Source organism: Natator depressus, chromosome 7, assembly GCF_965152275.1.
Source record: "Natator depressus isolate rNatDep1 chromosome 7, rNatDep2.hap1, whole genome shotgun sequence".
Classification (NCBI taxonomy): domain Eukaryota; kingdom Metazoa; phylum Chordata; order Testudines; family Cheloniidae; genus Natator; species Natator depressus.
In genome coordinates this window covers 118,475,639-118,498,133 of record NC_134240.1, presented here as the reverse complement: position 1 = coordinate 118,498,133, position 22,495 = coordinate 118,475,639, and the positions used below count along the sequence as shown (strand labels likewise).

Sequence of the window (22,495 nt, the reverse complement as noted above, 5' to 3'; positions counted from 1 at the left end):
AGCTACTCTCACCTGCCTTGCCTGGGAAGAGATATTTGTAAATGACCAAGTTCCAGTCCAGGTCAAGGGACTTTAAAGATCACCACAAACATATTGAATCACACAGAGAAATGAACAGGAAGCCATTACAGAGACATGAATACGACTGTATTCAGACCAGTTCACAGTACTCAAGAAACAAGCAGCTGGAGCTTCCGGTGGACTTCAGGTATAGCCCTAAGAAGGGGGATTGCAGAAGTCAAGGCTGCAGATAACAAAAGGCAGGGATGGCTATTGCAAGATGTGCATCAGATGCAGTGAGTATAAGGCTTCCCCATGCTGCTTCAAACAGATTACACAAGTTGGACTGGATCAAAACTTACCCCGCTTCTGGGGTTTGATTTTATTTTAAAGAGACTAATACTGAAACACCAGACCAAGCCCAATCCTTCCCTGCAAGCAGCTGAGCCTTGCAGAATTCCTCCCCAATGACTGTTCAGCCCACACCCTCAGTTCTCTCTCCCCAGAAAACCAGTCCCACTTCCCTTTTACCCAGGCAGCATAGCCCAACACATTTCTCAGCAAGCCAGCAGTACTCATTTAATCCTTTACCAGCAGAATTAACATTTGCTAACACAGTGGGATGGTTTAAAAACAAACCAACAAAAACAAAACAAAACAAACAAAAAAACCTGCCAGCTTAGGTCTCTAAGGCAGAGGTGGACAGTTACCAGCATTTGTGATGCCTAACGCTTGTCCACTAAAAAGAGTAATCTACTGATCCCCATTAACACTCTTCCCAAAAACTACCCCCATTTGCTCTGCAAACTCATTTCACATAGGGGGCCATTTAATAGCCTAGGTGAAATGGCTATTAAATATTCAGTTACTACTAAGGAGGATTCAGACTCTAAGCCAGGAACTGACATCCTTATGCCTTTTATTCTTCCATGGGTAGCCTTTATTTTTTAAAACTGAACCCCTTCATATTGATTAGTATCAGAGCTGAAAACAAATAAAATGCCCCTCCCCCTTTGGGGCTTAGATCAGACAGATTTATTTTAGTGGAACAGCTGTAATCAAGCCCGATTTTTTTCCTACTTGATTGAATCATGACCTGGACTCTACTCCCTGCCTTCTTCTTTTATTATAAGAATGTCTCCCAGACAGTTCTGATTCTTTTTTAACCCCCTATCCAATCTCCTTGTGAATAAATACATCCTTTCTGCACCTGTTGAGGTCTGGGAACACATGCTGAGGTCTGGGGACAGGGCATATAATGTTGAGCAAAAAACAAATAGTAATAATGCAAGGAATAGCAACAGCCAACTGGGAAATTGGCAGTCAAGATCCACGGTAGGCATGGAAATAGATGAAGTAGTGAGTCATACATAGCTTTACACTCAGGACACAGGCACCATCTAAAGCTGATTTTTCTATAGACATCTGAATGCAAATGCCACATGTTTCATCATGCCTATTTGCCTATATCCCACTTCAGCCACATTTCAAAACGAAGCGCATAATGTAACACCAAACCAAGACACATACCACTTGCTGGCTCTCCAAATACACACACACACGGTTTATTTTTCTCAGCTCTGCTGATCCTTACAGGGCTTTACTGCGAATTGTGGCTCTGGGGACATTGCTATTTCAAGTATTACTTGTGGGAGACAGAGGAAAGACGCAAGCAGCACTTTTTACTCATTTCAAGTTCAAGACATTTTCCTCCATTAATGGAACAGATTAGTTAGAACAAGCCTCGAGGAACCAGTCCTGTAGGTTTAAATGCTGAGCAGCACTGGGGGTTGAACCTGGGCATACATATGAGTTTTAATTATTCTTGGTCAAATGTCTTACCCGTTAGCTTTGTCAATGCTAGCTTTCTTTCAATGTCATTCCACAAATTTCAGTCCCAATCCAAGCACAAAGAGGTGATACTGGCTTCCTAACTGTGGCAAGGATGCAGAGCATGCAAAAAGAGGGGAGATTGGAAGTCAGGGAATTGCACCAGTCTCATGGTTTTGGCACGCTCTTTTCCATGAACTCTTTGTTTCATGGTTCAGTATTTGTGATGTTAAGAGCTATTTAAAAAAATATGAAGTAATAATTAGGCTGATTTGTGAGAACAGGAGCTTAATTTGGGTCCAAATTAATCAACAAGAACTTGCATTAATAGCCGGAAGGATTCAAACATGCTTTACAAGCAATGGGTTAGGTTGTTCCTTGTGGGGAGGTAAGAGGAGGTAAGTATGCTCTTAGGAGACATATTACCCTTGCCTCCCAGCTGGCTGCTGCTCCCAACCCCTCCCCCCCCCCATGCGAACTGGGGAAATGGGCATAAGATCATGCTGACACTGATGAAATGATAGCTACATACAGTGCATGCAAGGTATCAGAAAGTGCCTTTCACTGGTCTTTACAACACACATTTAAAAAGGGAGACAAATCTACTTAGAGAACATGTATTAGAAAGCATATCACTCACATGGAGAGAGGTCACAACGTCGTTAAACCAAAATATGACTCCAGATGAGAGTACTACTATAACCAATGATCTCATTAGTAGCAACACAGGGCTGATAGAGCATATGCACATAGAGGTGCCATTAGGCTGTACCTCTTAGAGGTACTATGGTTGGAGAAAGGGAAGCATATGAGGAAGAACTGTGATTGTATTCAGAATGTTTTCTTCAGGTAGCTTGCACCTATCAGACTGTGATATTTGGATGCTGTGGGATCAATCCTGCACTATAACTTTCACTGTGTAATGATCCCTGTATATTTTAATTCCTGGAATAGCTGAAATCAGCAAGGGCTTTAAAGCAAAGTGTGAGGCGTGTATTTTTTCAAGGAATCAGAGTCAGATGGAACCAATAGCATTTCTGAGTCAACATCCCATTTTCCTTCTCCAATTTATATTACACACAAAGCCAGCTTCTTAGGGTCATTGTTGTGTCCTTCCAACTCTTTTCTGGCAATGTGGTTACTGGGGTAAGTTTTGTTCTGCCTGCACCATGCACAAACAGATGTCCTGTATCTTATTTCTTCTTTTCAGAAAGCCATGTAGTATCCTTCCATGGTGCTGACAATATCACTGTTTCTCTCCAGCAGGTTCAGGACATGATGCATCACCATTTCACTTAGATAAGGACTGTAGCTCTGGCGAACACAACACAAGATGTGAAGAAAATGGCAGCCCTTTTCAGCATCTGCAGAAACAAAGGTAAAATGCAGCAAGGGTGGAAAAGACGAGCACAGGTTTCCAGTTGCCTCATATCAACTATCACAGATACAGATCAGTCACATACACACAAATGCTGTTAGACAAGAGGAGGGCACAGGGGTTAGAGCAGAGGTCATGGACTTTGGAAGGAAGGGGACTAGGGGGCTGAGTTTGCAGTCCTGACATTGGCTAATGCTCCCATTAAGTTCACTGAGAAGTGCCAGTGTTAGGGCCAAAAAAATAATCATGAAAACGTGTTATCGGTTAGACAAGACTGCCAGAGAAGGCAAGGAGCTCAAATTCACGCAGGCACAACCTGAACAATGGTAATGAGTTTGGGACACCACTCTTTGAGTTGTAAATCTCCATCTACAGTCTTTCAGGCTATTCAGCCCCTCAGGCTGCCGCTCACACAGAAGAGACCCAGTGGAAATTCTTGTCCACATTTGACTGGTCTGAGTTTTAAAGCTCTAAACCCAGCCATTTAGATAAACTCATATACCCAGCCAGTAGTGAATGTTTACCCAATGCTGACACCTTGTGGCCAAGGTGTTGCATTACACCTATTTTATACACCAACAAAACAAACGAATAATTCCACATTTTACAGACTCCTCAGGCAATTGCCTGAACAGGTCACAGATTTTTGTGATCTTGGGTTTCAGTGACTTTTACATTTCATAAAGAGGAGTGAACTGAAAGGCTTTTTACCTACAAAGTTACAAATTCTGGGCTTCTCTTATAACAGTTCATAGATTCCAAGACCAGAAAGAATCACTGTCATTAGTCTGACCTCCTGTACAACACAGGCCACGGGACTTCCACAAAATAATTCCTAGACTATAAAGATGCCCCTAACTTCTGAATAACATAGGAAGTGACATTTGTTGTGCTGCCTTATGGCAAAAGCCTTCCCCTGCATTCAGCCTGGGTAAAGCCAGAGTAAGTGGGCTTTGCTCACCTGGTACACAGAACAATGGCAGGAGAAGAGTCCCCCCTTCCCAAGTGCAGAGTAGCAGTGCAACTGCTTATGGGCTGCAGTAGTGTCTGTGGCTGCTGCATCCTACCCATGGAATGGGGATTTGGCTGGTGGATCCATGAAGCATGAGCTCTTCTAGCCACATGTGGAACACTTTCCCCACCCCATTTCATTATCTAGTGCTGCAGGATCACAGCACCTCCCAAAAACTGAACTGAAGAAAAAAAAAGAGTCCAACAAGTGGAACAGATTTCTCCCTCTTCCTGGGGATATCAGTGGAAATAAGCATTAAGTGATTGTGCGTGCGCACACAGGTATGCATGAGAGTGAGGTTGCTATCTCAGCTGTAGCAGAAAAGAGTGGGTTAGAGTATTGGGAAGATAGCACGTAGTTAAGAAAGCTGTGAGGTCTGTGACTGTTCTTTCCACCTCTATAAGGAAGTACCATATAGGTCTTGAGCCACCTGCTGAGAAAGCTCAATTCCCTACTCTCACAAGTGTGATCTGTGAGACTGGAAGTTGCATAGTTGCTGTGCAAGATAAGATTGGCATAAAAGAGCACCTCTTGCCCAATGCATGGAGAGTCTTAACTGGTTTCTTAAAAGGGAGCAAACATTCTATGAGTGCAGTACATGGAATACTGGGATAATGTGCTCTTGGTAGCTAGTGTTGCTAAAGAGATGGGTGACTGCACTTTGGATCAGTTGGAGGTTTGTTTTAAGAAGGCCAGAGCACTCATTCCCAAATACAACATGCTACAATGGCCCAGTCTAAGTCATGAAGGTATGACCCAGCTCATCATCCAACAGTAGGCAGAGGGAAGGTGACATTTTTGGCTGCCATTGGTCCTTGTGTGTGCAGAAGCATTGAGCAGCCCAGAATCACTCCTAACCATCTGAGGGCAGATTCCCCCTCTAGTGGGAGATGCTGAAATGATCTTCATAAGGTTACCCTCCTCCTTCTGACTTCCATCCACACGATGATCTCAGCCAGGCTCCGAGATAAGCAGACAACAGTACTATCATTGGCAGAGATGAGCGAGGTATAGAGCTTGCAGTCATCTGCCTATCATCAACAATTGATACAGGGATGCCCCAGGTAGTTTCATGTAGATATTAGGCAACACGGGTGATAAAACAGAGCCCTCCCTGGTCCTGATTTCAACCTAGGGAAGAAGCTGTCTTAGAAGCCCTCTGTTTTGTCATGCCTTCTGGAGACAAATTCTAATGACAATTCTAGCTGCCTTTAGACCATGCTGTCAGTCCCAAGCTGGCCTCTCAAAGGGTGTTTGTTGTGAACTTGGTCGTTTGCGACTGCACTTGTTCTGGACCAGGACTGTCTTTTAAGTGTATTATAGAATAGTTTTACGGGAACCTCATTTAATCATATGCTAGGACTCATATAGTATAAGAGTTTATTCATTCCAGGATGTTGGCTTATAGAGCAATAACCCACATCATATTTACAAACTGGCTGTCTGACATAGTTCATCTTAAGAGTTAGCAGAAAGATAGCTGTAATTAGCGACCGAAGACTGGACAGACAAAGATTTCCCTTCTTGAAAGAAGCTGTGGGAATTTCTTTCAACTAGTAAGAGTTGCTGAGTTAGTGCCTTTCAATTATCTCACCTCAAAGTAGGTTTCCTTAGTTCCAAGTGGTTTGTTTGGTTACCCACAACCACCAGAGGGCATATGAGAGCCAGCATAGTGCCCAGAACCGCCTTTAAAGTCAACAACATTGACCACATTATTTTATCCATTTTTTGTGGCCACAGGCTATTTTTGCTTTGATCTCCAAGAGAACTTCAGCCTTTCCAGTTGATTGCATGACAATTCTATATTTTCAGTGACCATATTACACAAACAATCCTACAGAAAGCCAACAGAGTGATAGAAAACAGACCTGAAATTGTGTCCTTTGCAATACAAAATAATTTACCACGATTCTGAGTCAAAAAAAAAAAAAAATCAAATTAGCCACTGATCAGATTAAGCGGACATATTTGTTCCTTCTCAAATCCAGGAGACAAGCATCCTGCAGCTGTAATTTCATCAAATCTGAAACTAAGCAGAATCAAGCCTGGTCAGTATGCAGATGAGTGACCTGCCAGGAAAACTCAGGTTCTTCAAGAAGCAGAGTTGATATTGCACTAGTTGTTACTCCTTCCTTGGATGCAGGAGAGAAAGGATGGCGTTGTGGTTAAGGCACTGGAATGAGACTTAGGAGATCCTGACTCTTCCACAGACTCTGTGATTCTGACCAAGTCACTTAAACTCGCTGTGCCTCGGTTCCCTGTCTGTTCAATGGGGCAGAATACCTCCTAGCCTCACCGGGGTGCTGTGAGGCACTCAGACAGTAGTGCAGTAATGGAGAGGGGAGCAGGTGCTGAGTAATAGATACCAAACCAAATGCTCCAAGATACCAGTAGGAGCACTATGTTGCCAAAGGTGCCGTCTTCTGGATGAGATGAAAACAGAGCCCCTAACAATTTCTGGGATATTTAATAATTCTGAGAGACATGTTCAATGAATTCCAGTAGCACCCAAAGTCTCATATCAGGATTGGGGCTCCAGTATGCTAGGTGCAGTACACACACACACACCCATCCACCCACCCACCACGGAAGAGAGCTCTTGCCTTCAAAAGTTTACATTCAAATTTAAGGCAAGACCCGAGAAGTGAGGGTAGGAGGCGGACAGTACAAGGTAGCTAGCCAGTGGAACTACAGTACGTGCACAGCTGGATGGTTCCAACTCATTTGGAAGTCTTTTTTTAAAATAAAAACATCAGCTATTTCAATTGTCCCTCTGTCTAGTCATCCTTAGTTGGCAGATTTCCTGTAGGCATCAGCAGAGATAGGCTACTCGCAGCACTAATGTTCGTGTCCAGGTACATCAGGCAAATATATTCAGACATGCCAAGTTACCCCAGTTGAATGACTGGAGCAATTATTCTTCTCATTCTCTCCTGGAAAAGCTAGTTTAGTGCCGCTGGCACAGAATAGCTGACATGTTCTAGCTAGACAAGGTAGGGGTGAGAAGAGCTCTGTGTAGCTCGAAAGCTTGTACCTTCCACCAAGCAGAAGTTGGTCCAATAAAAGATATTACCTCACCTAGCTTGTCCCTCTCATATGCTGGGACCAACCTGTCTACAACAACACTACAAACAGTGTTTGAGCAGTTTATACCATGCTGTTATATACTGTGCCCAGAAGTGGCTGCATTTCAGCGATGAGTGAGTGATCCCCAGGTGTCACATTCTGCCAAGGGTTTTGGAATGAGAGAGAAGGGAAAAAAAAAGCGCACTACAGCAAATGCACATTTATCATTAGGACAGGTACCTCAACCAAACAAGTCATTGCCATGGCATTGACACACTGGATTTGGGAGAAAGGGGCAATTTTACAGGCACATGGTCTGCTAAGAAATTGATTTAATTAGGGTGAAATTGACCCCTATGCACAGACCCCACACACATAGTCTATCCATCACTTAAAGCCTATGGTCTGTGGATGAAATACTGGCTCCACTGCAGTCAAAAGAAGTTTTTCCATTGTCTTCAGTGGAGTAAGGATTTCACCCTATGGTCTTAAATGGGGCATGGGCCCATGGCATAGGGATCAATTTCACTTCAAGATTTCCTAAAATCTACTCCTTAGAAAAGGCAGCTCAGTCCATACTACACCTTTTGTGACATCTCCTGTACTGACACAGCTGACAAGGTGTGCCTATTTATTCAGCAGTGTAAAGCTACCAACCACTAGGGGCTGACCTAGCCCCATTTGACTATGTTCCTTCTGAAACCTAAATCCTCCACTGGATTCAGATCCAAGTCTCCAGCATTCACAGTGGCTGCTCATTTCAGAATTGTGGCACTTTCTCCCTGCTTCGCATTGTCACCAGCTCCCATGCTCAAGACAACTCTAGGCCTGCCCTGCACCAGGTTTTTGGCTGCAGAAAGAAGAGAGGGAGGACGAGACTGGGTTCAGGAAAAAGGGAAAGGGCTATTCTAATTGAGTGGCAGGAGGAGATACGGTTGTCTATGATAGGTCAGCACTGGCTCAGAAACCAGACCACACAACTACTTACGCCTGGATTTTCGACAATCTGCTTTGACAACACCAAGGGTCACGTTGTGTAACTCCTTATCCTGGTCAGTCACCTAGAAGATGCAAGAGAAATTGCTGATTCATAGCAGTCTGTCCTGTAACACACGAACTATGAAGGTACATGCTAGCCTAACTTTACCATGACTAAAAAGAAAAGGAGTACTTGTGGCACCTTAGAGCCTAACAAACTTATTAGAGCATAAGCTTTCGTGAGTTACAGCTCACTTCATCGGATGCATACAGTGGAAAATATAGTGGGGAGATTTTATATACACAGATAACATGAAACAATGGGTGTTACCATACAGACTGTAACAAGAGTGATCAGGGAAGGTGACCTATTACCAGCAGGAGAGCCCGGGGGGAGGAGAAGGGAACCTTTTGTAGTGATAACAAAGGTGGGCCTTTGCCAGCAGTTGACAAGAACAGTAGGAGAGGAAATAGTTTTACTTTGTGTCATGACACATCCCCTCCCAGTCTTTATTCAAGCCTAAGTTAATTGTATACAGTTTGCAAATTAATTCCAATTCAGCAGTCTCTCGTTGGAGTCTGTTTCTGAAGTTTTTTTGTTGAAGAATTGCTGAATTGGAATTAATTTGCAAACTGGATACAATTAACTTAGGCTTGAATAAAGACTGGAAGTGGATGTGTCATTACACAAAGTAAAACTATTTCCCCATGTTTATTTCCCCTCCTACTGTTCTTGTCAACTGCTGGAAATGGCCCACCTTGATTATCACTACAAAAGGTCCCCCCCCCCCCCGCTCTTGTTACAGTCTGTATGGTAACACCCATTGTTTCATGTTATCTGTGTATATAAAATCTCCCCACTATATTTTCCACTGTATGCATCCGATGAAGTGAGCTGTAGCTCACGAAAGCTTATGCTCAAATAAATGTGTTAGTCTCTAAGGTGCCACAAGTACTCCTTTTCTTTTTATGGATACAGACTAACACGGCTGCTACTCTGAAACCTTTACCATGACTGCACCTTTGCATTTGTGCTATATACAAAAACAGTCAGTTCTCTCTTAAAGTTATTCTTTTTATAAACAAACAAACAATTAGGTGAAAGACAGGATATAAGAATAATTCCCAAAGGAAGATGAGCAATGCAGCATGTAAGTGCACTAGTCTGCTATTTCTAGAGCATGGGGTTCCAATCCTACCTCAGCTAACAGGGGGATACGAGTTTGATAGGTCCCATTCTCTGTTGGGCATCACCAAGTCACCATGTAACTAGGCAGCCTAACGAAAGAGGACTGAGGTCTGGAACACCCTGGGATGCAGCAGGTTAGGACTGAGTTGCATAGGCAAAGCTGGATTTTGTGTAGGGTGCATAAGTGCTGGAATGTAGGTGGTACAGCAAGTTTAACTTGCATTGGCAGAGCTGCATGGGAGAGGCTCAGCACTGCAGTAACAGACAATATTGCAGGTCAGGACTGAAGTGCAGCTGCAGAGCTGAAAGGAATGTGTATATGCTGTATGTGGTAGAATTGCAAGTAGGAAACTTATATAGCACCTGTCTCGGCGACTGCTGGCTTTAGCCCCTGCTCTTAGTCTCTCATTCTCATGAGCACTAGAGCTCAAAAATCCAGATTTCTTTAATTTTAAGGTAATGGCTTAAATCCTAACATGAGTCAGCTTTATGCAGCTTACTAGCCTCAACAGTTCCTCTAAGGAGAGGAACATGAGACTCAGCCTCTGCATCTCAGAAAGTCATAACATAAGGCACCTACTGGTATAAAGAAGTCACTCAAAGGGACTTGGAAACCCAGTGGAGAGGGAGTCAGGGTGCTACCTCTAGGTAAGGAGAGAACCACTCCTGGCTGAAACTAGGTTAGACCAAAGGAGGTGGTTCCCTTTGCATTCACTGGATAGATTTAGTGCCAGTGGACCTTAAGGGTGCCACTTTGCACCTCTCCTCTGGGAATGTGCAGGATGGTCTCACTATGTGATCACATCTGCTAAATGTGTGGGGTTGCAAGGGGTGTCCACTGCAGTTGCTGGTCACCAAGAGGCAGAGGCAGCAGCTGTCCAGCTCTCTCAAACATGTACACAAATAAACTGACAAGATACTCAAGAGGGGAAGAAGCAATGAAGAGAGCTAAAACTTCTGAACATGTAAACAGACCCCACAGGGTCCATTTCACCCTGTTGAAAGGGCCTCTAGGACTATGTGATTCAATCATATTGCAGAATGCCTCCTGCCTGATGTGACATTCATGACCTCTGGTTACACATCTCCATAATTACAATTCAGTTCCTTACATGATATACATCCTTGGGGCTATTTGATTTCTGGAAAACCACTCCTTTTTCCTGCAGCACCTTTATCGCTTCCTTGAATGTACGGTGAATCAGTTTGGAGCTGGGTTCACTTTTTGAATCCATCTGGATGGGAAAAAAGGAACAACCAACATATATACAAGATGTGAAATCCTAGCCCTACTAAAGTCAATGGTGAAATTCCCTTTGATTTCAATAGAGCCAGTATGTCAGAGTTTTTAGACATCTTCCTTACTAAAGCCAAGCCAGTTCGTCTAGCTCAAGAGTTCATAAGTTATATCTATTATATGCAGAATAGATTCTCAGGCCAGAAGGGAATCACAGGTGTGTCCCTGCATGACAGCAGAACCACCCAAGTCATCTATTGCCTTCTTAATTCTTTGCTGAAATGGCTGCCACATACAGTCACCTATTCCTTCCTTTGGAACACTGCAACCCCCAAGGCTGCTATGATGCTTGCAGATTAGGAGACTGATTGATGGACTAACTTCCTTCCTCCAGCTGCAGCCACACACACTTAGGTTCTGATTTTGACAGACATCACAAGCTAGCTGGGAAGGGGCAGGGGGATTGATCAGTGCTTTGCATAGGTGACCTCCAACAAGAATCTGAGGGATGGGGACACTCTTCTCTCCGAGTCAGTACTGAGCCAGTCTCCCAGAGAAGGAAGGGAATAGGAATGGTGGGGGAGAAGGGACTTGTGGAAGGAGAAAAAGGGAGTGATGGAAGGGGTGGAAAAGAGGTTAAGCTGCTGATGTGCTAAGACCACTACCCATCAGACTGACCAATATTGTCTCATTGCTGCCTTGTGCTCCCCCATCTATCTGTTATCTTGTCTTAGAATTAAGCTTTTTTGAGTAGGAACCATCTTTCTGTTCTGTGTTTGTACAGTGCCTAGCACAACAGGATATTGACCTGGAGTCCTAGGTGCTATAGTAATACAAATAATAATAGTAATGAGGGGTTTGCAATATTGCCAACCCCAAGCATTCAAAAAAATCACCAGTCAGGCCCCCCAAAATCATGAGATTTTATAAATATATTTTTATTTCTTTTTATTTGCCTTTTTTTTTAAACCTTTAGAATGGCACGCAGGTCATTTTTCAAGATTTCCTCTACAGTCATGGAGAAATTTTTACAAATTTAAAAAAAAAAAAAAGCCATGAAATTGCAAAAGCTAAGATTCCCATTCACATGACTCCAGGAGCTGGGTCTTTAAGAAAGCAAACACATATCGCAAGAGTTGACAACACAGGTTTTACAATAGGAGGGAAACAACATAACAACAGCCTTACTGGGTCATACCAATGGTCTATCTAACCCAGTATTCTGTCTTCCGACAGTGACCAATGCCAGGTGCTTTCGAGGGAATCGAGTGATCCATCCCCTGTTGTCTACTTCCAGCTTCTGGTAGTCAGAGGGTAGGGATACCCAGAGCATGGGGTTACATTCCTGACCATCCTGGCTAACAGCCATTGATGAACCTATCCTCCATGAACTTATCTAATTCTGTTTTGAACGCTGTTATAGTTTTGGACTTCACAACATCTACTGGCAAAGAGTTCCACAGGTTGACTGTGCATTGTGCAAGGAAATTCTTCCTTTTATTTGTTTTAAACCTGCTACCTATAATTTCTTTGGGGGACTCCTGGCTCTTGCATTATGTGAAAGGGTAAATAACACTTCCTTATTCACCAGCAAAGGGTAAGAGATGCATACAAGGTGACGAGAACTGTGGGGAAGACAGGAAGTGTGTTAAGGGGAGTAATTTTGAGAGGGTTGGGAACAAAGGGCTGTATTAGGGAGAGAAAGAACATGGCAGCAAGAAGAACAAAAAACAGAAGTCAGGGGCTTGTGGAGTGAAGAGGAGACCTAGAATTGAGGGATCTATACTGACAATGTAGAAAGTTTTCAGAGTAACAGCCGTGTTAGTCTGTATTCGTAAAAAGAAAAAAGAAAAGGAGTACTTGTGGCACCTTAGAGACTAACCAGTTTATTTGAGCATGAGCTTTCGTGAGCTACAGCTCACTTCATCGGATGCAGCATCCGATGAAGTGAGCTGTAGCTCACGAAAGCTCATGCTCAAATAAACTGGTTAGTCTCTAAGGTGCCACAAGTACTCCTTTTCTTTTTTCTTTTTACAATGTAGAAAGTGATGGGATTCGCAGAGGAAGACGTGGATAGGGAGTGAAGGGAATATGGTGAGAGTCAGGAAGAGCAGAGCAAGTGAGGGAGTAGGGAGGGCTAAAAGAATGGAAGGACAGTAAGTGGAGTGGAATAAATGGATGATACCAAGTAAGGGAGGGAAAGTAAATGGGGGTAGGAGAGAAGAGTGTGCTGCATAGGCAGGAAAAGGCAAGACCACTATCTACTCTTCTCTAGGAGCACCTCACTTTCCATCCTGCCAAACCCATCATTCCCGTCCCTTCTCTCTTTCAGACAACATCATTTTATGCAAGCAGACTGTTTCAGTGACCCGTCTCTCATGCCCTTACCGGCTGGAAGCATGGTGTTCACAATGTGGCTCCTTTTTTGGGCATAGAAAGAAACTTGCTTTGATTTACAGCGACCCTTCTGGCCAACTGAGGAAGCACATCAAGGGCTTGTCCTCACTACCAGGGGAAGTTGACCTAAGTTACACTACTCCAGCTATGTGAATAACGTAGCTGGAGTCGACATAGCTTAGGTCGACTTACCCCAGTGTCTTCACTGCGCTGCGTCGACAGAAGACACTCTTCAGTTGACTTCCCTTACTCTTCTTGGAGAGCTGGAGTACCAGGGTCGACAAGAGAGCGCTCTGCCATCGATTTAGAGGGTCTTCACTGGACCCACTAAATTGATATCCACTGCATCGATTGCAGCAGCATCGATCTCCCTGGTAGCGAAGACAAGCCCTTAGTGACTTTTTTATCCGAGGTCTGGATGGATGGGTTTGAGAGTGAAATAAGGGAGATTGGGCAATTATTAGGGCTCTCACAGGAAAGCACAGCTTCCCCTCTCCACACATGCACACACACGCACCTCTCCACAAAAAGGAAGAAATGTTCCCCTTCGAGATGCTGGAATAAACCTTCAACAGCAGGAGAAACTGCTAGCAAAGCAATTGCCTCTTGCAAGGTGCTAATCAATTTTTAATGTGAAAGCAATGAATCAGGGAATCAGAGAGAGAGAGAGAGAGAAAAATCTCCAAAGGAGTGTGATAATTATTCAGTTTGCTCTAATACTGAGATCCCATCAGAGGGAGATAATTAGGAACATGCTCTCTGTAAGCTGACACATGGCTTAGCTTGGATGGATACTGAAAGAGAATTATTAAGGATGTGTGGCGAGAGATTGAACAAACAGAAACAGGCTTTGGAATGAAAGAAAAAAAAGCAACAGTTCCTGCTTATCGAAGCCTCTTTGACACACTTTGAACAGGCCTACAACAACAACAGGTATTCCCTGGGACAGCCGCCCTTCCAGGGGACTTGGTAGGCCCCCGGGATGATAGAAGGGCATTGGCACAGAAAATTACAGGGGAACTCAGAAACAGGAAGGAATCAGCCATTTTTCTCTATAAAGTGTCCCAGAATGTGTCCCTTCCTCTTCACCTTTAGACTTAGTTCATGGTTTGGTAATTTTCTTCGTTACTGCAAACGCCTCCTTTGTTGCTGACCTTCCAGTCAATCTCAGACACCTCTGCCAAAAGCCCCTTCTATTTTGCTTCCCCCGGTCCCTTCTACGGTCTTCCACAAAAAGGAACTTCACTTTCAAAGTAACCCCTAAGACCTCTCTTGCCTGTATCTGTGGCCTCACCTCCTCCAACCCACCATCCAGGTGTCTCTCCTATAGGCTTTCATAGAATCACAGAATATCAGGGTTGGAAGGGACCTCAGGAGGTCATCTAGTCCAACCCCCTGCTCAAAGCAGGACCAATCCCCAACTAAATCATCCCAGCCAGGGCTTTATCAAGCCTGACCTTAAAAACCTCAAAAGGAAGGAGATTCCACCACCTCCCTAGGTAATGCATTCCACTGCTTCACCACCCTTCTAGTGAAAAAGTTATTCCTAATATTCAACCTAAACCTGCCCCACTGCAACTTGAGACCATTACTCCTTGTTTTGTCATCTGCTACCACGGAGAACAGTCTAGATCCATCCTCTTTGGAACCCCCTTTCAGGTAGCTGAAAGCAGCTATCAAATTCCCCCTCACTCTTCTCTTCTGCAGACTAAACAATCCCAGTTCCCTCAGCCTCTCCCCATAAGTCATGTGTTCCAGTCCCCTAATCATTTTTGTTGCCCTCCGCTGGACGTTTTCCAATTTTTCCACATCCTTCTTGTAGTGTAGGGCCCAAAACTGGACACAGTACCCAGATGAGGCCTCACCAGTGTCGAATAGAGGGGAACGATCACGTCCCTCGATCTGCTGGCAATGCCCCTACTTATACAGCCCAAAATGCCATTGGCCTTCTTGGCAACAAGGGAACACTGTTGACTCATATCCAGCTTCTCGTCCACCATAACCCCTAGGTCCTTTTCTGCAGAACTGCTGCCGAGCCATTCGGTCCCTAGTCTGTAGCGGTGCATGGGATTCTTCCGTCCTAAGTGCAGGACTCTGCACTTGTCCTTGTTGAACCTCATCAGATTTCTTTTGGCCCAATCCTCTAATTTGTCTAGGGCCCTCTGTATCCTATCCCTACCCTCCAGCATATCTACCGCTCCTCTCAGTTTAGTGTCATCTGCAAACTTGCTGAGGGTGCAATCCACGCCATCCTCCAGATCATTAATGAAGATATTGAACAAAACCGGCTCCAAGACTGACCCTTGGGGCACTCCGCTTGATACCGGTTGCCAACTAGACATGGAGCCATTGATCACTACCCGTTGAGCCTGACGATTTAGCCAGCTTTCTATCCACCTTATAGTCCATTCATCCAGCCCATACTTCTTGAACTTGCTGGCAAGAATACTGTGGGAGACCATATCAAAAGCTTTGCTAAAGTCAAGGAATAACATGTCTACTGCTTTCCCCTCATCCACAGAGCCAGTTATCTCCTCATAGAAGGCAATTAGATTAGTCAGGCATGACTTGCCCTTGGTGAATCCAAGCTGACTGTTCCTGATCACTTTCCTTTCCTCTAAGTGCTTCAGAATTGATTCCTTGAGGACCTGCTCCATGATTTTTCCAGGGACTGAGGTGAGACTGACTGGCCTGTAGTTTCCCGGATCCACCTTCTTCCCTTTTATAAAGATGGGCACTGCATTAGCCTTTTTCCAGTCGTCCGGGACCTCCCCCGATTGCCATGAGTTTTCAAAGATAATGGCCTTACTCCTATTCCAGACTGTGCTTTGTTTCATGCCATTCAGGCTGCTTGGAATAAGCCTCTCAATGCACATTCAAACCCTTCAGCTCTTGTCTTCCAAAGACACCTCATGCCTATTCCACAAAACATTACAACTACAGTGACCATACACCTTTTGGTATTGGGCTGTATAGTATCCCATTTGAGCCACTGGACTAAGCTCTTATAGGCAGGGATTGAGTCTTCTCTGGTACAAGCACACCAACTGTACAACTGTACAGTTGTGTGCGTGTACGAGGTTATAACAAATAACAAATCAGACAAGGAATCTGTGGGCAGGTAACCCTGCATATCACATCACATTCCTGCCCCTCCTCCTGAAGCAGAACGAAGGCTTGACAACTGGAGAAATAAAAGGTGGCTGTTAACACTGTGAAGTCCTGCAAAACGGCTCATCTAATAATACTTTATCCTCTATAGAGCAGCACATCAGAGGATTTCAAGGCATTTTATAAACATTAGTGATTTACAGCCTGATCTAAAGCACCTGAAAAAGAATCCTATTGACTTCTGTGGGCTTTGGATCAAATTTTTAATCCTCACAGTTTCCACATGAGTTAGGCGAGATTACTGGGCTACATTGTCAAAGTGACTAGATTTTGGGTTCCTCGGTTTTAGGGTGCTCAACTTGAGACATATTAAAAAGAGGTCAGATTTCAAAAAAGTGCTAAGAACACAGGGATCTGAAGATCAGGCCCCTTTACAATATGTCAGTTGAATGCCTAAAAATGGAGGCATCCAAAATCGCCAGTCACTTTTGTAAGTTTAGGCCACTATCCCTATTCTACACATGGGAAACAGAGGCAGAGTTTAAATAACGACTTCCCTGGGTCACACATGGAGCTTGTGACAGAGCCAACAATAGAATCCAAGTCTGTCAATTTTGTGCTTTAAATCGCATCCTCCCAGCCGAGTGGCCTCATATTGCACCACAGGCTGGAATTTGTGTAGCCAATTATTCTCACCTTATGCCTTTCAAAAAAGTTATCCAAGCAACAACAGGTCAAGGTGTGAGGTGGTGCACGAATTATCCTCTCTGCTTGGGAAGAGTGTTGGAGACACAGCAAACCTGGGAGTATTAAAGTATCCTGGTATAATGGCACGTGGTATTGTTTGTATCAACTTCTCTTTACTTTTCACATGGTGCTTGAGCCTGGGCTTAGAGTGGGTGACAAGTTCAGTAAAAGAGACTTGCTTGTCAGGCCTAATGTCATCTTGTTATCATATCTGCACTACTATCTCCACAGGGAGACATAAATCTATGCCAGGAAGCTGATAGACAAGCACATTAGTATCAAGCGTATGCATGAAGCAGGACACGCTAGAAACCCAGGCCTGGAGTAAATATAAACAGCATTTTAAATTCCTTGTTCTAAGTATTTGTCCCTGTTGACCTTGAGGTTATAATCAGACCAAGGAAAGTATAAACAGACAGATCTGGAAAGCACAATTCCAAAAGAGCCGTCCAAACTAGTGACATATTACCAAGTGGGATGGTGTTATTACAAGAGCACACTGTACAGCTTCATAATGGAGGAAGTACAAAGAAAACTGCTTAACTCAGGAAACTAAACCACAGGGTAGGATACAACTGTGGCCACTTGGTTGCGAGCCACACCGAGGAGCTATTTATTCCAGTTCAGGAACTGGATGGATAAAGTTTATATATAATTTTCATTCAAAGAAGAACCAAATTCTCGTTCATCTGTCAAACACAGTAGCACTCTTAGGTGGACTTGGGGTCTTCATGGTCATGCTAAATACTGGGCAACATTTGTCTCTACTTCCTGCTTTGTAATCCTCACTGCAGTATTTATCTTGTCTATTTTTGAAACTCACTTTTTTCCCTCAACAACTGATGGGGGAAGTGATATCACTCAAACAGCAGGGGCACCGCTTATGGGGGGAAGGTCCCCAAGTTTTTTTAAAACAATGTTGTTAGCAAGAGCCAATATGAATATCAGTATATTAAATAAACACATTTTTTAAACCTAACCCCTTTCAGTCTTTAACATTCTAAACAGTGCAACCTTGTGTTAGAGAATGAGAATCACCAAAAGAAACCGACTATATATCAAAATCTAACCAAGTCTTATATTGTCTACATTAAGTGCAAATAGTAAACAAGTATCATTTATCAGGGTGTGCTTGGTAGATTTACATTTTGGGCATCTTTGTATAACCCTTTAACTCCATATTCAAATATTAGACGCAATTCTCTCTTGCCCTGTCCCTTCTGTAACCATTTGCGCTGGTGCCAAGTTGATGTAAGACATTACCAAAATATATATCACTTCTATAGTGGCTTTATAGCCACTTGGCACTAGTGCAAATGGTTGCCAGGACAATGGAGAGTCAGGCCCATTGGACTTATTTTGTTGAGGACCACTCAGCCCTTTATAAGTTACAAGAAATGGACACTGTCCAATGACTGAGTAGATGGGCAATCTAGTACTCTTACAAATGGGCATTAGCAGGAGCAGGTTTGAAGATGGTACATTACATAACAATTGCAGGTTTTCCTTTTTACAAACACACACTTTGTAAGGTGGATTAATGGTGAAAGGCATATGGGAAAAATGCTGTTTTTCAGGAGGAATGACTGGGTATCTGACTTCCTTGGATTTATAAAAGCCACTTGCACCAAGAGCTGCAGCAACAGGGATTTATATTATGGTAGTACCCATTGCAACTCCTTCTCCTCCCCGATCAGGACTGCACTGTAATGAGCACTGTATATATATATACACACACACACACACACACACTGTACACACACACACACCTTTCTGTACTCTGAATGGCTTTTGTAAACCATTTATTCTGTTCCTTCTATGAATGCTGTGACTTCATGATGGAACTTTTCATCCTTAGTCAAAATGATCATTCTTTTCTATAATCCAGATGGTTATGGACTTTCAGTTTGAATTATTTTTAGCTGGTTTGGAAAAAGTTTATGCCCAATCCTGTCTTTGACGTTCTTGTACTGGTTTCTCGACCACAGACTGTCAGGCCTCCTGTTAATATTCATTCCTCTTTGCTTTGTTAAAAATACTACAACAGCAAAAGCTCCTTTAATAAAAAAAGAGGACAAAAGAAAATAAATGGTCTCCAGGAAGCAACCACTAGGAAGCAGTTTACAAAACTGTGGGAGGTAGTTTTCATTATTATTTGAATTCAATGAAGAAGTTTTTTCAGATTTAAATGTCCCTCTACAGTGTTGCAAATCTAAAGCCAGAGTATTATTCTAGCACACCAGAACCAGAAAGTGAAACCTATCAATGCAGTTTTCCTCATCTAGGGACAGTGAAATGCAAAAGTGAATCAACTTTACTAATAATCAGGTTTAATACTCTCAGCTGTTATATAATTAAATCCTTAGCTGTATTACTAATATGTATATGGGCCAGAGCCTCAATTCATGTAAATTAGTATAGTCCATTAACTTCAATGGAGAGACACCAATTTTCACCAGTTGAGAATCTGGCCTGTGATTTTTATCTCAATATCATAACATTTTCAGCATGATACACATGCATTTTACCATTTAGCCAGCATCAGAATGAGAACCAGAGACCATACTAGCATATTATTGGAAAGTGTCCCTTTTCTCAGTTTCTTTATGTACAGCTGACTCCAATTATATCTAGGCTTCTGATCTCCGCTCCATCCCACAACCCTGGCCTTGCACAACTGGAGAGGTCCAACAAGGAGAACTTGTAATAGGAAGCAGATGTCCACCCACTCCTTTGTAAGTTTAAACCTATTTTAATATATTGTGCTTCATTTGTCTCTCCTTGAACAAGTTCAGCACTACCCAGGCCTGTCCCACAAACTGCTGCAGTGCCTTCAAGAGATCTCATACACGGTTATTTCCACTGTGTATCTAGTTTTCACAGATTTATGAAAGTTAGAGTTTGAACAGAGCAATTATTAGATTATGTAGTACACCCCTGCAGCTAGCATAATATTGTTCCCTAAAATAGAGTTTTCCCCTCGGTTCTCCAGCCCCATTTTAAATGTCTGAAGTTACAGAGCTTCCCAGGTACTGTCAATAATTCATGCCTACAGCTAAAGATCAGGAACTGGCACCTAAATGTGTAGAGATGGTTGAAAACCCAATACATGTCCACTTGCACAAATCTGCTAGCAAGCATTTTCCCTACTCAACACTCAAAAGTCAAAAGTTACTGCACTTACCAGCTGAGAGTCAGTCCTGGACACAGGCTGACTGGCCAGTGACACCAAATTGTTGACTGTTTCCAGCTCCTGTTGGTAAAAGGTCTGAATTCTGTTCTCCAATAAGAAGTCTTTAACTTTCTCGCTCAGCAAGTCAATTGAGCTCCTAAGGTTCAGACCACCTGGGGCACTATAGGGATACAAAGCTTTGGTCACAAGACAAAAAAAGTACATAGCCAAATTTTTCAAAAACAGGCACCTAAAGTTCAGCTCAGAGGGTGGGATTTTCAAATGTGCCGAAGCCAATAGGACTTGTGTACTTCATTCATTTAGGTGCTCTTGAAAAATCTCACCCCTACATCCTTATTTAGGCTCTGAAATAAACAGCTTGATTTTCATGTGTGCCGAGTATCTGGCAGCTCCCATAGAAGACAGGCGATATAGTAATGTTGTGATTTTAAGGTCTGATCTCTCATGATCTACGGTGTCAAGAAACAAAGATCTCAGACCATTGGAAAGGGGGATTCATAGCTTTCTAATGGAATAAAGCTTCTGATTCTAGTCAATGGAAGCTGCTGAGTGCTCAGCACTTTTGAGATCCAGCTACTTGTTTAGGCATCCATTGTTGAAAATCTTGACCATTTATATACATGCTCACTCAGAGTAGGAAAACTTATGTGACAAATTGTATTCATTTTGCACCTTCTTTCTGCTTGCTAACCTATATTTTCCTCACAGGTACTACTAACATCTTAAACTTGGGGGAAGAATTACAAGTTGTCATTTTCCCACCTAACTCTGCTAGAAAAACACTATTTTCTCCTTTACTCTCCCTCCACACCCAATCCACAAAACCAAAATGAGGAATGTCTACCCCCAAAGTTACGCAGATCTGAGTCACAGGATGACATTCATTCCTGGACCAGAGACAGATCTAAATATCTGCTCTCTTTCAACCCATCAGGGCTAGAAAAAGGAGCTTTACACCAGTTGAGAGAGCTAGGCTGATCACAAAATATTCGCAGAGTTCAAGACCAGAAGGACCATCAAATCATCTAGTCTGACCTCCTGTATATCACAGGCCATTAAGTTTCACCTAGCTAGCCCTGTATGCATTCCAATAACTTGCATCTAGCTGAAGATTCTCTTCTAGAAGGGCACTTAGTCTTGACTTGAAGACTTCAAGAGAGATGGAGAGTCCATCAAGCTCCTTGGCAGTTTGTTCTAATGGTTAACCACCCTCAACGTTAAAAAAATGACCACCACAAGTAAAATACCTCCCATTCCTATCCTTGAATGTATAGGCAGAGGAATAGTGATTAGCTTTTTGACACAGCATTGCACTGGGAGCAACCCCTCACCCCCAGGTGTACATGCACCTCTGCCAATAGAAGAGAGCTTGTCTTGGCATATCTAGTGTTGTTCAACTATGCTGGCTGAAAAAATCTTGTCGGCTTATGCTGCCTCTCCAACCAGGGGACTCCCAGCATAGCTATGCCAGCAAACATCTGTAGCATAGACAAGTCCTGGGTGTGACTGACACATACACATGCTTCCCCTCTTTCAAAATTTCTAAAGAGCTGTAAGAACATGAATAAATGGATTTATGTCTGAATATTGGTGACATTATAGCAGAATTCTCAGAAATCTTCACAATCCATCACTAACTGCAAGCACGCAGCAGCTGACTTTCCAGTGATCTGCCACCCACTGTCCATCCATCTCCTTGCTGGTCATCCCCTATAACAACCCTCCACCATGCCTTCCATAATAACTTTTTAAAGGTTATTTCTATCTCTATGCCTAATATGACCAAAGAACATAAGTTTGCATCTGTTGATTTTCAACATTAGGGTCTGCTTCTCTCCAATAATATTTTGAACACAGATATTTGTCTTCTCCTCCCCTCCCCCCCATCCAGGAGATATGCAAGAGCCTTTGCCAGCACCACATTTCAAAAGCTTACATTTTTTTCCTGTGAGCAGAAAAACTTCCCATGATTTACATCCATAAATCTCTATGGAGAAAGTTAGGCTTTTCACCAGTCAGACCTTTATACATTTTGAGATGCCACATTTTTTCCACACTTAAGGGAGGCCATAGTTTAGCGAGCCAATCCTTAGTTTTCTTCCTTGGAACAGCCTCTCTGGCTGGATATATATGATCCCAGATAATTAAATTAATCTGCTGCCTCTACAACTTCTCCGTTAATCATCATGCCCACTTGCATCCTGTTTTCGTTAACTGTGTCAACGCATATGCATTTTGTTTTCATCACATTCAGGAATAGTCCATATTCCTCACTAACTGTTTTTACAGACTCTCACATTTGCTGTACCACATCAGTGGCTGTAGCAAAGAATATTGTGTCAAAGGGCTGTACCCTC

General features: G+C 43.1%; 1 protein-coding gene across 6 annotated transcripts in view; it reads right to left on the bottom strand.

Moving 5' to 3' along the window:
- Positions 1 to 200: 200 nt before the first annotated feature.
- STN1 (STN1 subunit of CST complex) overlaps positions 201 to 22,495 on the bottom strand; it is a 64,112-nt gene continuing 41,817 nt past the window's right edge. For 4 of the 6 annotated variants that reach the window (XM_074959412.1, XM_074959410.1, XM_074959408.1 and 1 more), the window contains 4 exons: positions 20,130 to 20,298; positions 10,566 to 10,688; positions 8,275 to 8,347; positions 202 to 3,194 (listed from right to left, as the gene is read on the bottom strand). In XM_074959412.1, coding sequence (XP_074815513.1) covers positions 3,037 to 3,194; positions 8,275 to 8,347; positions 10,566 to 10,688; positions 20,130 to 20,298 — 523 coding nt within the window. In that variant the 3' untranslated portion in view covers positions 202 to 3,036. Of the gene's footprint in view, positions 3,195 to 8,274; positions 8,348 to 10,565; positions 10,689 to 20,129; positions 20,299 to 22,495 lie in introns of all 6 variants that reach the window. The other 2 variants (XM_074959413.1, XM_074959407.1) reach the window with 2 other exon arrangements.